At 38.5% G+C, this 16,506-nt stretch overlaps 1 protein-coding gene across 3 annotated transcripts in view; it reads right to left on the reverse strand.

The window, feature by feature from the left end:
• dot1l (DOT1-like histone H3K79 methyltransferase) overlaps window positions 1–13,868 on the reverse strand; it is a 28,060-nt gene extending 14,192 nt beyond the window's left edge. For all 3 annotated transcript variants that reach the window (XM_058637800.1, XM_058637801.1, XM_058637799.1), the window contains exons 1-17: window positions 13,481–13,868; window positions 8,040–8,083; window positions 7,844–7,918; window positions 7,642–7,705; window positions 6,811–7,039; window positions 6,533–6,627; window positions 5,484–5,546; window positions 5,320–5,375; window positions 4,996–5,075; window positions 4,752–4,820; window positions 4,552–4,658; window positions 3,154–3,195; window positions 2,969–3,064; window positions 2,651–2,873; window positions 2,062–2,175; window positions 330–421; window positions 90–191 (exon numbers count right to left, since the gene is read on the reverse strand). In XM_058637800.1, coding sequence (XP_058493783.1) covers window positions 90–191; window positions 330–421; window positions 2,062–2,175; window positions 2,651–2,873; window positions 2,969–3,064; window positions 3,154–3,195; window positions 4,552–4,658; window positions 4,752–4,820; window positions 4,996–5,075; window positions 5,320–5,375; window positions 5,484–5,546; window positions 6,533–6,627; window positions 6,811–7,039; window positions 7,642–7,705; window positions 7,844–7,918; window positions 8,040–8,083; window positions 13,481–13,561 — 1,632 coding nt within the window. In that variant the 5' untranslated portion in view covers window positions 13,562–13,868. The remainder of the gene's footprint in view (window positions 1–89; window positions 192–329; window positions 422–2,061; window positions 2,176–2,650; window positions 2,874–2,968; window positions 3,065–3,153; window positions 3,196–4,551; window positions 4,659–4,751; window positions 4,821–4,995; window positions 5,076–5,319; window positions 5,376–5,483; window positions 5,547–6,532; window positions 6,628–6,810; window positions 7,040–7,641; window positions 7,706–7,843; window positions 7,919–8,039; window positions 8,084–13,480) is intronic.
• Window positions 13,869–16,506: the final 2,638 nt, after the last annotated feature.

Here is a 16,506-nt window from a genome sequence, read left to right on the forward strand (position 1 = left end):
CATAACTGTCACAGATAAAATAATCCCACTCCTGCTACAAACATGGACAACATAAATATGGATATGGAAGACATTAAAGAAGGTCTTACCTCATCTAGCTTTGTCTGAAAAAGACCTTTGATCCTGTCCTTGTGAGACTCGCACACAGACTGAAGCTGCTCTGCCTGCCCTGACAGGTCCATGTGCTTTTGCTGAAACAAAAATGTTACGAGGGGAAAAAAGCAATAACATTAAAGTTACTTTGTTAGTTAGATAAAATATAACTGAATGTATGCAAGGAGCAGTAGCATATCTGTAATATACAGGTATCTGATGACATTATGAAATACCTTCTCCTTTTCTAAAAGCTGCTGCAGGTTGGACCGGTACTGAGGAGTCTTCATGTAGGTCATAAATTGGAGGTATTGAAGTTTGATGTTATCTGTAAAAGCACACAAGGGGAACGGGGAAACAAGGAATGGATGATTAATTCTTAGTCTGAGGAGTTTTAAACCAAATCCAAACTAATACATTTTAGTTTTAACATACATTAATTTTTCTATGTTTAATCCTAATGTACAACCTACTGCCGAGTTTTTGACAACACTGACTTTGTATTTGTGCGAAAGCTTGAGGTTTGTGTTTTAATTGAGACAGACACAACAATTTTGGAAAATATGATGCAGAAACACATGACTGCTGCCTGGTTGAGTGATAAACAACGTATTCTTCCATGTTATCATGTCATTCTTATCTAAAATAATTGTAAACGGTTCAGTTAAATTCCCATGCTGATGGTAAAAAATGAAACACCTCAGTAAGAATCAGACTACTGCAGAGGACAACAGCCGCCACCACCACAGCCGCATATCACATCATCTTGTGTTAAGACAGGTTCAGACAGAACGATGGCAATCGAACTTCTGGCTAAACCGGTGCTGTTTACTACTGTTCACTACAACTCCATAAATTCTGCTATTTGTAACTATTGTGGCTAGTGCTGGGCATATGACCAAAAATCTATATCACTGTATCTTTCATAATCTCAACTGTTTCACGGTAAACATCAGTATTTTTATTCATCACCACAACACATGCTACAAACACCTCTTTTTCGGTGTAGGAGGTGCTACTGAGTGTGTGTGCAATCATATCGAGTGAGAGAGGGAGTGGTACAGCGCGTGTTTTAACGTAACTGAATACATTCTTGCTACTCTCAGACATGTTTTCTGCTAAGGTTGTGAAATAATAAGCTATTGCTACCACAGTTACTTCTTTCAGCTAAGCCCTTAGCATGTATGGTGCAGCAGTGTTCCCCATCAAACAGTGTTTTGCTGCACCACGTTCTGTTTTTCATATATATTGCGATATATGAAAAATCCTAATAAAATAATAATAAAAAACACCGGCTTTTGTTAGGAACCGGTATACCAACCAGCACTAATTGTGGCTATCAAGCCCCTTGACATATACTAATTGTGTTTATTCATAATAGCCCTCACCCTCTTTTAGCGATACTCTTGCTGACTCACTTTGTTTCACTTAAATTCACATATGGTGGTTATCCTGGCCTAGTAGTTAGCTTAGCAGCAATGGTTACTCATTCTCCGTGTCACTTATGTGTCAGTGAAGCCAAACACAAGCATAAAGCTGAATGGCAAACAACCTAAAACCACTGTTCCACAATGTCACACTGAAGGAGGAGATATTGGTGATGGAGGACAGAAAGAGTAAACAAAAAGTCATGCCACAATTGGGTTTATCTCTACCAGTGGGAATGTGTGTGTTCAGGGGCGGTGCACACCATGCTTTATTTTGTAAATAGATGGTCTGGTACAATATCTGACTTAAATTACAAAAAAATACAATTTGTCATACAAAGGTCTAAAAAGGGGCTGGTGGCCTGAATGTTCCATAGGAGAGAATTAAAAAGGTTTGTGGCAGCTACAACTGACTTGTGTTTAGTATTTTCCAGATTTAATCTCCTCTGTCCTAGCATTTGGACTTTGGACATGTGTGCCTTCATATATTATCTGATAAACTTTAAATTATGAACAGACAAAACACACATCATGAGCTCACCTAGAAGTTGTTGCAGACCCGGTGGAGTCGGGCTCAGCAGCAGTTGACTAGAGGGATAGTGCTGGACCTTGGGAGGTAGCTGGTAGAAGGGACTCTGAGGTGGCCTGTATGCATCTGCACAGAGAATAAATACGAATAATTACAAGTTAAATAAGCCATACTCTGTTGACGTAAAGAGGAAATATGTATATCTGTAATATTAGACAGCTCAAGATTTCCATGTGTGGTGTTGCATTCCTATTGAGAAGTAGGAAACCGATAGATATTGCCTGACCAAAACAAAAAAGTCACAAACTTCAATATTTCCCATAGCGCCTGTGCATGCCTGTGGGGGCAGTGTTATGATCTAGGGTTGCTTCCAGCTCTATAATCAGCAACATTATGTGCCCAAAGAAACCCATCCAAATTTTGAGGACAAGTTAATTCAGCTGTGGATTAAATTAAATGTTGTGACACTGCATACGATAATTGAAATAAGGCTGTAAATGCAAACTAAAATCAATGTGTGATGCTTTCCAACAAAATATTCCAGGGTGACTTCTTTGTCTACAGTACGTGTGTACATGAAGGTGTAAATGTGCACTCTGACCCTGAGGGGGCGCTGCAGAAAGGGTCTTAGCATGCAGCAAGTCGAGTGCGCTCTGATTCTTCTTGTTTTTCTTCTCAGCAGCCGGGGCGGCTTTTTTAGGTCGACCTCGCTTCTTGTTGTTCAACTTTCGACCTTTGGGCAAGAGTCGAGCTCTTCTTGGTTTGGCAGTCGGCTTGACCACTGTCACCAAGCTAGGATGCTCTTCCTCTCCACAAGAGTCCTGCTGTAATATAAATGGACACACACATACAGTATATTTACACAAAGCGCTGGAAAATTTTACATACTTAAAATCTGGTAAATCTGGGGAGATCCTACCTTGTTTTGTTCTTTCGGTTTTGTGGGTGTGGTATTATTGCTTTTACTCTCCTTTGTATCCTTCTGCTGACGCCGCCTAGCTGCCTCTTGCTCCTCCTAATATAAGATTAACCATTTTAGGCTTTTGTGTTTACTTTGATAAATACAATGACACAATCTATACACTGTGAAAGAAGAATACTTACCCTGAGTTTAGGATTTTTGAGACTAGCAAAATAGTTTTCAAGCTGAAAAAGACCAGACAATTTAATATTTACATTACATTTATTTTGATAAATTTGATTATCTTTCAATTGTTATTAATGGATTATTATTTAAAAGATAACAGTATCACAGATGAAAGAACTCACTGTTTGGATCATATCATGAATCGTGAGTCATACACATAATGCAAACCGTGTGTGTTATTTCACTTAAGGGTTAGTGGTTCTCAAACTTTTTTTGTTGGGGCACCCCTTTGGAGGAAGAAATTTCCCAGGGACCCGCAACTCTCACGAAATTGTAACAATGTGTCAAGTATAACATTTATTGAATCTATATTAGAACAAACATTTCACTTTTCTTTCAATAATTTGTTGTGCAAATAACATTTTTGGTTTAGCAAAACGAATAACCTCAATATTGCTTTGTGAGAAAAAATATGAAATGTGCAATTATAACTACAATAGTGTCATTTTTTAAAACAATAAATACATTTGGATAACAAAGAATACTTTACCAATATCAATAATTTGCTGTTCAAATAAAAATTTTTTTGTATTAGCAATACAAATGCCATCCCCTGCCAATGTTTTCAGAGACATCACACAGGTGGCATTTTCTCGTCTTGGGTTTTGGTCATCGTGAATCACTGTTTCGTTCGGTTGACGTTAGCTTGTTTTTAGTTTCCGAAACATTGCAGAGTTTTCTTTATTATCTCTATTCTCTATTATCCAAAACTTGTCACCAGGGTAGATTTTGTTGTGGTACGTCACTTAAATGAGTCCGTGTCACAGCGAGACCAAAAGTTCCACCTGCTAAACTTTAGTTAGGACTTTAGTTAGAAAAAACAGAAATCGCTCCCCCCCTGGAAAGTCTCCACAACCCCCCAGGGGGGCCCGCCCCACATTTTGAAAAAGGCTAGGTTAGGGTTAGGCAATTTACATGCGTCATTTTGGATCATGGATCAAATCTCAATATATTTGTAAAATAAATTTGTCATACTCATAAAGAATTTTTTATAAGTAAAGGATACAAACCACTAACAGCTTGTCAGCTTTCTCAGTGGGATTCCCACTGGTGACCAGGGATTACTTTTTCTGAATTGCAAGAGTGACACAAACTTCAGTGTTATTTACTGAGCTTGTGTTACCTTGTATAACCCTGTGTGTTCTTTCCTCAGATTGCTTTCTCCTCCAGAGACGGACTGCTCATTAAGATAATAACAGCTAGTGCTATGGCAGCCAACCTCTAGAGTTGAGGTAACTGTTCAGTGTCTAATATACAGTTTGTTTGTGCCACTGTAGCAGTTACACGTTTTATTGTTGTTTCCCATCATCCTATAATCACTAGTTACAGGAACAGTGATGAATTGTCAGACTTACTATGGTGCGGTCTATGGTATGCAGGTAGTAGGAAACTGGTTTTCCAGTCCAGGACACTGAGCCTCTCAGTGGAGAAAGCTCCACCACACGCATTATTGTGCCAATATCTGCATTAAAGACAGAATCAAGCATGTCATCAACAAACCAACAGGAGCTTTAAATAGAAAATGATTCACTTTTTCTCTAGTTATGGTACTTACCACTCAAGTTTCGACTATTTATTCTAAAATTTAAAGGTGCAAAAGGTTTAGAGGACACAATTTTCCCCCCTGCAAAATAAAGGGAAGGGGGAAAAACACAGAAAGACAGATAAACATATGCTTTCTTTCCAAATGGGGACAAACACAGTAGTTCTTATACGTCATATAGTCAAATATTACAGGTCTTTACAAGTAAACCTGTGCAAGTCAAAGGTAATACAGTGGTTAGTTGTGAAATACTAACCTTCCTTCATGTTAGCAAAGCGTTCCTTCAGCTGGTGATCTACCTCTGGACCAAAGGCAAAGTTATTCACAAAAATAATACTGGAAGACAGAGAGGGACAATTTCAGATCTACTGTGGGCAGTAAAAATATTTACCAAGCAAGTATAATGTTTTGCAAGAGAAATTGTTTATCACAACGAAAAGGTGGATACATTTAAAATCAGCTCCTTAAATTTCATATTGAAGTCCTGCACAGGATGCTTTGGACGACCAGAGTTAAACTTTTTTCAAAAGCTTAGTATGCTCTGTATCAACAGTCCAAACAACCAAGTGTGGTCTCCCACCTTGTATTGGCGATCCTTTCTTTCCATTCCTCAGAGAGAAAATCACCTCTCTCCAGCTAAAAATCGTACAAAAAAAACTCTGAATACCCACAGACCTACTTAGCAGTACTTGAGGATGTGTTATACGCATTGCACAAAGTAAATGCCACGCTGACTCAACTTACTGTGTACTCCCCATGTTTTTTCCCATACCATTTCATCCACTTCTTAAATTCTTTATCCATGCTCTGAAACAAAGAAAGTCACATATCAATAACAAAACAGTATAAGCAAAAACATGCTCAGCTGTATATGTTCCAGAAAAAAGGATTTGAAACTTAACACCAGCTGTAGGGAATTTTGTTTTGCGGAGATTTTGATTGTACTAGCAGCTGTTTAGCTGGTTAGCTAAAGTTAGGCTCCTTGCAATATATGGAAACATTCAGACTAAGAATAACTTGTACTGTTTTGGCAAGGTGCTATTCTTAGACATGCTTATTCCATGCTGGCAAGGGTTTGCAGTTAAATGGGAAGAAAATGACATAGTAAACCAGTATGAAGGCTGATGAAAAACAGGCACACCACAGTAGCTGGCCTCACACAACCGAAGCAATGCCATTGGTTGCAGTACCATTTATATTCATGGGCCTAATGATAGCATATATACCAGGCAATATGTCAGGTAACTTATTTCTTATTTTCAGAAAAAATGAAGATGGTGGTTAGTTGTTGTGCACCAGGCTAACAAGAGATCATTTTAACGGATCACCAAAGATCCCGAGGACTTGCTGGATCACAGCAAGTGTAGTGCGGCAACAATTAATCAATAGTTCATCTGAATTCGAAAGTTACTGAATAGGTCACCATCTATTTTGATAATCGTTAATCATATTGAGGTTTGGGTTTAAAATTGATGATGAAAATAATCATTAGTTTTAACTACAAATGCAGTTGAAAAATGCAGATCTGTGTTTCCCAAACCTCAAAATAAATATGTTCTCAAATGTCTTTTGTCCACAAAACAAAATTATTCAGTTTCAATTATTTCCTTGTTATATGGAGCAAGAAAACCAGCTGAAAAATCACATAACTAAAACCAATGAATGAATTATCAAAATAGTTGACTAATTTAGTAATCTAATAATTATTGCAACCCTAATTGGAAAGAAAGCAACTTTAGTGTCACATCCTTTCTGTCAAACCCTCTGACACTCTGAGATAGATATATAGTTACCTCTGCATAGGTGGCTGGAATGTCTGCTTTCTCTACACCATAGTAGTGTTTACAGTTGGTGGCTGCTGCAACCTGCAGCACCACCTGTCCCACTCCTGCAAACAGAAACAAATAAAAAGGGTAATTATAGCTTTGTAAAGGGACTCAGGTAGTTAAAACTGGTACATTTGGGTTTTGGTTTTTTTTAAAAACCAAACTGTGTTTTGTCTGCACTATAAACCTAATCAAACTTTTATTCTTTCGAAAACATTGGCGTCCCACAATAACAGCAGACTCACCACTGCCAAGGTCAACAAAGGTATCGTCTTCCATCATTTCCATCTCGTCAATGATCTGAGCCACCAGGTCAAACGATGTCTCTCCATACACCTCTGGGGAGAAGGGCTCATAGTTGTTCAGCTTCTCAGGGTCAGTCACTGAGTGGTTGTACACCTGCTGTAGGATGTGTCTCAGCAGCCCATTAGACGGACGTTTGTTCAGTTTCATGGGTTGGGTGGTCCCCTTCCACTGTAAGATAGGATTTACGTTCTTTTGATTTATTCACAAAAATACAAATATACACAAACATAAAAAGGAAGGCATTGTCATTCACTCTTCAAAAAACACTGTTAAGACTGTATTATCAACTAGTTCAAAGTAGAGGCTAATAGTGGCCATTATTTAACAATCAACACTGGCCGATTGTTATTTAATAATCCATGTGTTGCCAAGTCAACAGAGCCTTTTTTATTTTTCGATGACCCGTTTGACATAGTTAAACTACTTGTCAATGATCTGAAGTGACTGAAGTTCAGCAGTTTTTTGTATTATCTGTTATTATTAAACTGTTATAATTAATCAGGAGGCGAAAAAAAGAAATTCCACTAAATATATGGGCCAAAACAATTGGCATGAATTACCAGTGGGCTGCCCTGATGACTAAAAAGTGGCTATAGCATCACCCATAGAAAAACCCATACTGGTCGACCTCTAGTTCAAAGGCCACACCTGGCAAAAATTCAAAGAACACAGTGATGTAACGCAAACAGTGTTTTCCATTTTCAGCGATGCGTTTTTTACTTTCTTTTCACCAACACAACCCTGAAAAACATTCCCCATAATGCACTTACTAGCTGGTGAATGCTGTCAATGGCCCTGTTGTACTTGTCACAAAGTCTCTGCATGCTCTCGAAGCTGTGAGAACAACAAACAAAACTGTTGCCATACTTTTGCTCAAATCCCTTAGATTTCATAGACACTATTGCACAGCCTCCTAATCATTGTTCTTGGACATATTTTGATTTCAGTGTAAAGATTTGAACCACGACTCACCTTTTTGTGTCATAGTCAATGAGTACATAGTTTTCCATTGCAAGTTTGAGGTCTGGAATCTCCTCACACACCCACCTACAGCAATATACACATAAAATCAACACTTCATCATGCACCTGACTCAGTCACTTACTGTCTGCGTGAATGTGGGCATGCACATGAGCTGACTCAGAAATTAAATGGAAAGGTCACTTACCGAATGGTCTCAATGATTTCATGAGCAGCATCATGATGTTTATCCTGAAAACAAAGAGGAGTCATGTTAAATGCTAGATTAACTTTTTTTCTTTTTTAACCAATGTAGGCCTTACATGTTCTAGGTTTTCTAGGTTCTCAAGTCTCATTATTTGTGGAGATATTTTGGAAAATGTGTTTTCTGAAACCATATTTTGTTGAGCTCAACGTTTGATTGACCCCCCCTCCAAATGGTGGTATTTCACCATATTTAGTAATGGATGAAAAAAACAATACACAAAGGGCAGATATTCTATAGGCCAGAAAACAGTTAACAAAAAAACATAGAACAGCATGACACCAGAAATTAGAACATACTTCAGTCAATCTACTTCAAATTCTCATTAATTGTTGCAGTAGCAGAAAAAAGGATGCAAAAAAACCACTTTGTTTTCAGGATAAATTGATACATTCGTTTTCTTTTGATTTTGCTTTGTTGTACAAGTACTTTGCAAACACTGTTTTTGAAGCCAATATGAGTAAATCATGATATGTTATTATCATGATGGGAATTAAACTTTATCTATGTGAAAAGGGCAGCTAAATACAATGTGCTTAAACTAATAACACATAAGCAATTGTAATGCTGGTGGTTAAGGTGAACTTTAACTTTATTTAATCTCCTATGATGGTAACAGTAATTACATCCAACATGGTTACAGTCCCTGCATCTTACTTGCACAATATTTAGGAGGAAATTCAAACATTCAACAGAACTGTTTTGTCCAGGATTTCTATTTGAACACTTGTTTTAAGCTTGTTCAACAGCATCTCCATTTGGTTGCCCTCAGACCTTTCATAACAATATAAATAATCACTTAGTTACCAGCAAGGGACCAAAGAAAACCCAACTGTGTTTCAGTAGTATCTGCGAGATATAACATCCACTGCAGACACAACTGTAGCCACCACCATTGTCACTGAGGGCTATTTTGTGGCTGAATGATGCAGCCTATTACACAAGGTGTGTTCACAGAGTCAGTCTCTATCAAAGCAAAGGTATCAAAGGTCGTGCTGACACAGTTTGATAAACCTGAAATTACTGACCCAGCCAACACAGCATCAAAAGTTTTGTTAGACACATCTCACAATCAGAATAAGTCACTTTTTAAAGCAGCAATGCAAAACATATGATAATATTTATTGCTCTTGATGTTTACTGGTGATTATTATGCCTCCGTTTGATCTCCATGAACATAAATTATGTAACATTAGTATGCTGCGTACTTGTCCAGCAATAATATCAGACCCTGCTTAGGAAGCATTTGTGTGTATACAGCAACAGTGCAGGGACAGGCAGGACAAGGCTAGGGATGAGCCAATATGATACTGGTCAAAATCCCTGGATTTGATATTGGACAGAAAAAATTAAAAAATACAATGCGATACAAAAATCCTACATAAAGCATGCTTCACTATGCACATAGTGTAAAAATGTAAATAAAATAAAAAAATCAGCAACTGAACAGAAAAAGACTAAACAAAAACTTTGACTTAGGGAAGGGGTGGGGTGAGGAGTATCGGCTTTTTTCCTTGAGCCAATAGTTAACTTGCCTTTCATTAAAACACTTTTAGAAACAAAACGATAACAAGTGTTCAGTAATCTTTGTCTGTCTTTCAGTGCCGATGTATTACAAGTCAAAACCTTTGTCGTTGCAATTTTAAATCAAATTGTATTTCACCTTCAATTAATTCAAGAAACGTCTAAGAAAACTAAAGTTGCAGTGATTTAAACTGCCCTTTCATCTAGAACAAAGCTCCACAAAATGAAATAAGATTATGTTAATTAATCACATGTAGAGAACCTACAGTTAGCAATACTAGCTGGAGTGTGCTGAGCAGCTCTATGAGAGTAAGACGACTCAGGTTACACCCAGAGTGCAGCCAGCCTGAGCCAGTTGCCTGAGCTGACCCACTGACCCACTTTCTGTCTCCTTCCTCATTGCACTGCCAAGGAGAGCCTCTGGTGGAGGGAAAAAAGAGGGAAAGCAAGAGTGGGGGAGAAAGCAGAGGGTAAAAGGAAAGAAAGTGAAAGTGAGAAGAGAGAGAGGCCAGAGAAAGGAGGGAAAGCTTGGTATTTGTCAGCTGTTTGAGGCCTGGCACAGCAGCCACAGCTAACAGCTCACTGCCTCCCAGCTTCCCGCTCAATACAGCCCGCCACTACTACACAAACTTCCGCCAAAGCTCAAACATGAGTGTGCGCACACTCAAATAGGCATAATAACACAGGAAATCTTCTACTATTTCTGTCAAAGCCAAGTTCCGGTTCTAACCATATTTGTACCACGCTAACTCTGCTAATAAGCTAAATGAGTTACAAATCTTCAGAAACATACAGCAGATACAGCAGACACAACAGCTTTACCACTCAATTTTCTAGTAAATGGAGAAGGCTTACAAGGCGGATGAAAAAGACTGAAAGTGAGCAAATGAGATTGCGATGGGAGGAGGTCACCTGCTCACACAAAGAGGCACACAGCGAACACCAGCACACACTGCAACTGCTGCTAAAAATAAACCGTCTAAAAATGAGAGTCAGGCAAAAAGAACAAGGAAGACCAACCATCCTCTTTCCCTTCACTATGGGTACAAGTGATGCATGCATGCATGACTCTGAAAACCACATCACCGGGGGCGTTGGGGTTTCACACCACACAGTGCTCCACTACATATACCTTAGCCCACGAGAACAAATGACTGATGCAGACATGCCACCTACACATTGTATTACTGTTAACATGAAATACAGCTAACAACTAAAACAAACATTCAAGTCATCATTTGTTCTATATCTCAAATAAGAGGTTAATGGCAAATGATGTGTTTAGCACCTGATGAATACAAACATACTGCTATCCAGAGGCGATGTCTTGACAATTCCATTTATTTGCAAGAGCTAATTGCATCCTTGTAAATAACAGGTGGGTATAAGTAAGCTTATATTATCTGGCATGTTTACATCTTGTACTTAATACTGAGGTTTATTAATATGCACTGAGTCTATCAATAAAATCAATAAATATTTAAGCAAGCATTACAACAAATTCACTCAACAGTACTTAAGTTCTTGTATTTTTGAAATGGTTTGGAGAACTAGGTGTATTCACACACACAACCAAATGTACAAGGACGGCACCACTCCAGAGGTGCTCCTCATATAAAAGCATTTACAGATGCACAGATGTGGGCATTTAGTGAGACAGGGGAAAAACACAGACAAAGAATCGGAATGAAACCCAGCACCAAACAGAGAAAAAAAAGACTTAAAGGATTTGATTCTGACAGCATGTCCTATACTGCAACAGCCTGTACAACAGCCATGTTGTGTGTATTAAAACACAGGCAGCATTTTTTTCATGCTCCGTGGGTGAGATAAGCAATCTTAATGCTCTGTGGGAGTGAAGAATGAATCTACATGGAGTGGGATCTGCTGCTGCCAGCAAGCAGTTCACATAAGGTTATAAGTGATCATTTAAACGTGACTGGAAGTGGAAAACCATTAAAAGCCACATATTGGCACGTGTTTCTGAATTCTATTAATATAGCATTGCTAAAAAGGAGCTATCCTCTTCCCTGTAGAGCTGGCCATATGGACTTGAGAGGAAGGGAGAAAGGAAAGGAAGTCTTTTTTCTTTGAAAACAGGAGGACGGCACTAAACAAATATGCTCCATATTGCAGATCTCCACATGGACGGCCATCAGCTGTTTCTAATTCAGTGTGTCCCAGTATAATAGCATCATGCACATAAAAAGTATGTTAAATTCCTGACATACTTTCTCTCCTGTTTATACTCACACACCCACAACATGAGAAAATGGGCGAGGCTACAATGGGAAGGCTCGTGACTCCATGTTATCAGAACCAATGCACTGGTGTGAAGACATGAGCAACAAATATCAGCCAGAGCAGAAGGGGTTTTAGATGACATAAATTAGTCGCCCAGACTCAATTAAAAACCCTTTCAGTTCATGATAAAAATTATTCACCGGGAGGAAAACAGAAAGAAAACAGACACTGCCAAACAAGGTACAGTGTGGGTGGAGAGGAGATATGCAGAAATACCTCCCAGACATTCTGAGAAATTCAGGTTTTTTAGTCAGCACCCATTGTTTTACCGCAATTACTTTAAATGAGAGAGTTAGTTTTATGTCACTAAAAGACCACATAGTTTGCAACCGCTTCCCTTTCCTCTCAACTCCAGTGAGTCAACTGCAGTCAGACACTGACGTGCTGCTGACAGCATGCTGCATGGAAATAAAAGTAACAAAACAACCAACATGACTATTACTGGCTTGAGCACTGCTAGATAAGGGGCTCTGTGTATGTCCAGAGTTCAAACTACCAGACACACCCAGCTGGTCTCAATCACCAGGGTGTCATGAGATTATAAACTCTGAAAGCACTCCAGGAATATAGCACTACTATTCACACGAGCAGCACTGAGTAGCGGGCTTCACCGAGTTCATACACACCCACACCCATTATGTACACGCCTATATTTCTCTATACAATATACAAGACTCTTGTGTTATTTACAGGCATCAGATAGTGCATACGTGCAGAGAAAATGCCATGTGCTACTGCATGAACATGATAGACCCTTAATAACAATTTGTGTGAAAACATTGGCATAATGCAGGTTGTGAGACACCCTGTTTAAGTGGCTGCAGTTTCAAGATTATTTTTACCAAGTGTCAATGTCTGTCAGTAATGCAGCTCTGCTCAAACGTTTCTATCTCACTTATTGTTTTAATTGACATGAACAGTGCATATTATAAAACATTAAATATGTCAGTTTGCCAAGAGGCTTCTTTTCATTTGTTGTCCATGGCAACATGTTACAACAGATTCCCTAAAAATCGAGGTAAGAATAAAACACAGGTAGAAATATTATTGTAATTGCCATGTTAACATGACACAGCTAAAATAACAGAACAACTGAGAAGCAGTTGGACAACAGCAAAGACAATCACAAGCAGTGGGACAGCACAACGAGCTGAATCATAAAAAGCAAAAGGCAGTCAACATGAACAGACATTTAGCACGATGCACTAAGTAAATGCACGAGTAGAGATATTTACATAAACCAACAAGCAACAGAGCATTAAGCAGCAGCAGCAAGATGTGACTACAGGTCGCATGCACCACAGGAATGAATAAGACACACCAAGACGGATGTGCACTAACAAGCATAAGAAGCTACTGAAATATTAGGTCGTTCACTGCCGCTTGTTGTAAAACACGGTAAGTGTCACCAGAGTCACCAGAGTGACCCGAGTCCTCAGACGACCGTGCCGTGGCTCCGTCTGCTAGCAACACTAGCAGTGAGCTAGCTAACAAAGACCAAAACATGGACAAAATCGACATGTGTGACGGGAGTGTTTTTGAAGTTTAACACTTACGTATACTGGTAACGGCCACGGGTAGCCAGCGGGTTCTGCTCCAACCGGCGATTTGAGCTTGAGCTCCAGCTTTTCTCCCATTCTACACTTCACGGCGGCGGCTTGCCTGTGATGTTCGGCTAGCTAGCTAGTGGCTGCTCTCTGTTAGCCAGCTGGACGGTTAGCGAGCGAACTACAACGTGAACATTTTGTGAGACAAAAACGTTGAAATGCGTGAAATAAAAAAAGATGTCGACGCCCGTTGCGTGGCAGAGACACACACAAAACAACCGAGTGTAAAAATGTATCCGACTCGGCGTTGTTTTGTGAATAAAATTCCTTTTTATGTCCACTGCCAATAACACCTCGTCCATATCGCCGCCATCTTGCCCGGCATGGATAAATATGGCAGGGGGCCACTGGTAGCAGCGGGGACACTGACGTCACCAGGGGGACCGTGATCGTAGCGCGTGCGCCAGCGTCAGAGTACGAGCGGCACGTGACAGAATAACATCACCATTCTTAGGTATATACACTGAACATCAGAGTCTTTATTAAAACACGTCTTTTACAGAAATATTTACCCTGTGAAGACAATAACATTGACTCAACATTATCATTATTAATAATAATAACAGTAACAATGATAATAAATACAAGATTAGGCCGGGTGTCACCTTATTTTTTTATTTTTTTATTTTTTTATTTTTTTATTTTTTTATTTATTTATTTATTTTGTATGTATTTTTATATGGACAGATACGGTAACATATAAATCATAGTGTTATAGCAGATGCTAATTTGCAACTCTTCCAAAGAAGACATTATGACATTTTATGACATTATGTAGATGGAGATAATATATCGGTTATATATATTGATTAATACTAAACTAATAATAATACTAATACTAACTAATACTAAATTAATCGTCAACTATGTTGGTCATCGATTAATTGGTTTGGGTGTTGTTGTTTTTTAAAGAATTAAAACAATTTTATATATTATATTGTATTTTGTGGTTTCTTTGCTGTATATAATAAAGAAATCAAAACGAGACATTCCTTTTCCAGGTTTTGGAAACAATGACCAGCACTTTTCTACATTTTCTGACATTTCATGGACCAAACGATTACTCGATTAATCGAGAAAATAATCAACAAATTAATCAATTATAAAAGTAATCGATAGTTGCAGCCCATATAATATAAAAGTATACTAAGTAAACTAAGTATCAAGATCTTGTATTTTGTTAAGATGTGACAATGATGGTACCTTATTTGCTGACATTTTCCGCACATTTACTTGTTCAAATAACACATGCATAAACTGAAATCTGACACCTGGTTGTTGTATCTCAGGTGTGTCAGTCTGCCAGTATGTGCAAAGCCTCTGGTTCACCTATAAGGAATGCACACACACCTGTGTGACAAGAAAAAAGAACGGTGTAAGAATGAGCTGCACAGTGGCTCAGTTCAATCCCAGATGCTGCGCTTTGTGGAAGGGCTTTTTAGTAATAGTCTGATTTTATAGTAATCACGACCCAATGCAGAATGAATGCATTCATTTTGTAACATAGACCCATACATTAACACATACACATGAAGAATCAGGGTTGCAATAGATCTTTGAATAAAATTAAATACATTAACAAATGAGCCCATAGTTTGCACGAAACAATGCAGTGTGTTGTGCAGGACATTCAAAATAGACAGTGAAGTCCAAGCTAATCAACATTGAATGATGATTTATGCTGCAATTTGTGGTTGGGGGTTAAAGATGGGTTACCATGTGGCCGAGTCACAATGCTATTTTTGATATTTACGTCTTCTGTCTGTCTATTCTGCCTCCCAGTATAATAACATGTTTCTCGCAAAACAATTACGCAGCAAACAACAGCTTGTTTTTGAGTGTGGTTGGTTGTGGATTGTACCTTTGATGAAATAATAAGAGCTCCTGTATATAACTGGAGTAGAAACATCCTCAGCTCCCTCACAGAAAAAGTGAGCCAGCTGTGCTGAGGAGGCTTAATGAATTTGACCCGATTATATTTCAAAAGGTCAATTCTCAACCCCAAAAGAGAATTCAAAACATTTTTTTATTAAACATGTGAGAATCACACACACAAATAAGTACAAGCTGAGCTGATTTTGTCTGAAATTGCGATATGAGAGGTTAATTTTACATCATTATTCTCATTTTTAATTTGAATAATATTTAAAGTGTGATATTTGTGCAGATCCATGAGAAACAAAGATGTTTTTGTCAGTCTGTAGAATATGATGTGTACAGGTCATTTAATCTAAAATGGTAATATGACACATTTTGGCTTAAAGAAATATTGCGCCTCCTATGATTTGAAAATATGTGATTTTGATACAATTTCCATTAATTGTTCAGCCCTAGCAGCTATGGAAATAAATGCATCATTTAACATTTAAACATGCCACAAAAATACAGTATCCGTCTTTAAGTAGATGCTGCAGATTAAAAAAGAAGAAGAAGAGACAATGGTGTGGTGTCAGGCACAAGATCAGCAGCGAGAGAAAACAATCCTACTTCTGTTAGAGGAAACACTGAAGGTCACGGCAGTCAGTATGACACTGAAATGCTAATAACTGTGAGCTGACACTGAAGAATCATCCGCTGAGACACTGGGACACAGGAGGGTGAGACAGCAGGCAGCGAGTCACAGAGACTCTGCTGCAGAGATCATCAACATGATGAAACCAAATGTTACAGCACAACTCAGTTACAGAGAAAGAACTGCATGTGGACGCCTGAATCACGCAAGAGTGAAAATCTAGGACCTAAAAACCCCAAATGGACCTGGTTATTCTCACATTGCTCACGCACTCCGCCAAATGAAAACATCTCAGAAAATGCTAGAAACAGCAAACGTTACACTTCTAGAATCCTACAGCAGAATTGCACCATGTGACTGTCACCGTCTTCTGTACACTGTAATGCTGTTCATTTTTTTTTATTTCAGTCTTGGCATATTTTATTGATCATGGTTTTTGGCCCAAGGAGTTGCAAATATTTCA

This window comes from Solea solea, chromosome 9 (assembly GCF_958295425.1).
Source record: "Solea solea chromosome 9, fSolSol10.1, whole genome shotgun sequence".
Classification (NCBI taxonomy): Eukaryota; Metazoa; Chordata; class Actinopteri; order Pleuronectiformes; family Soleidae; genus Solea; species Solea solea.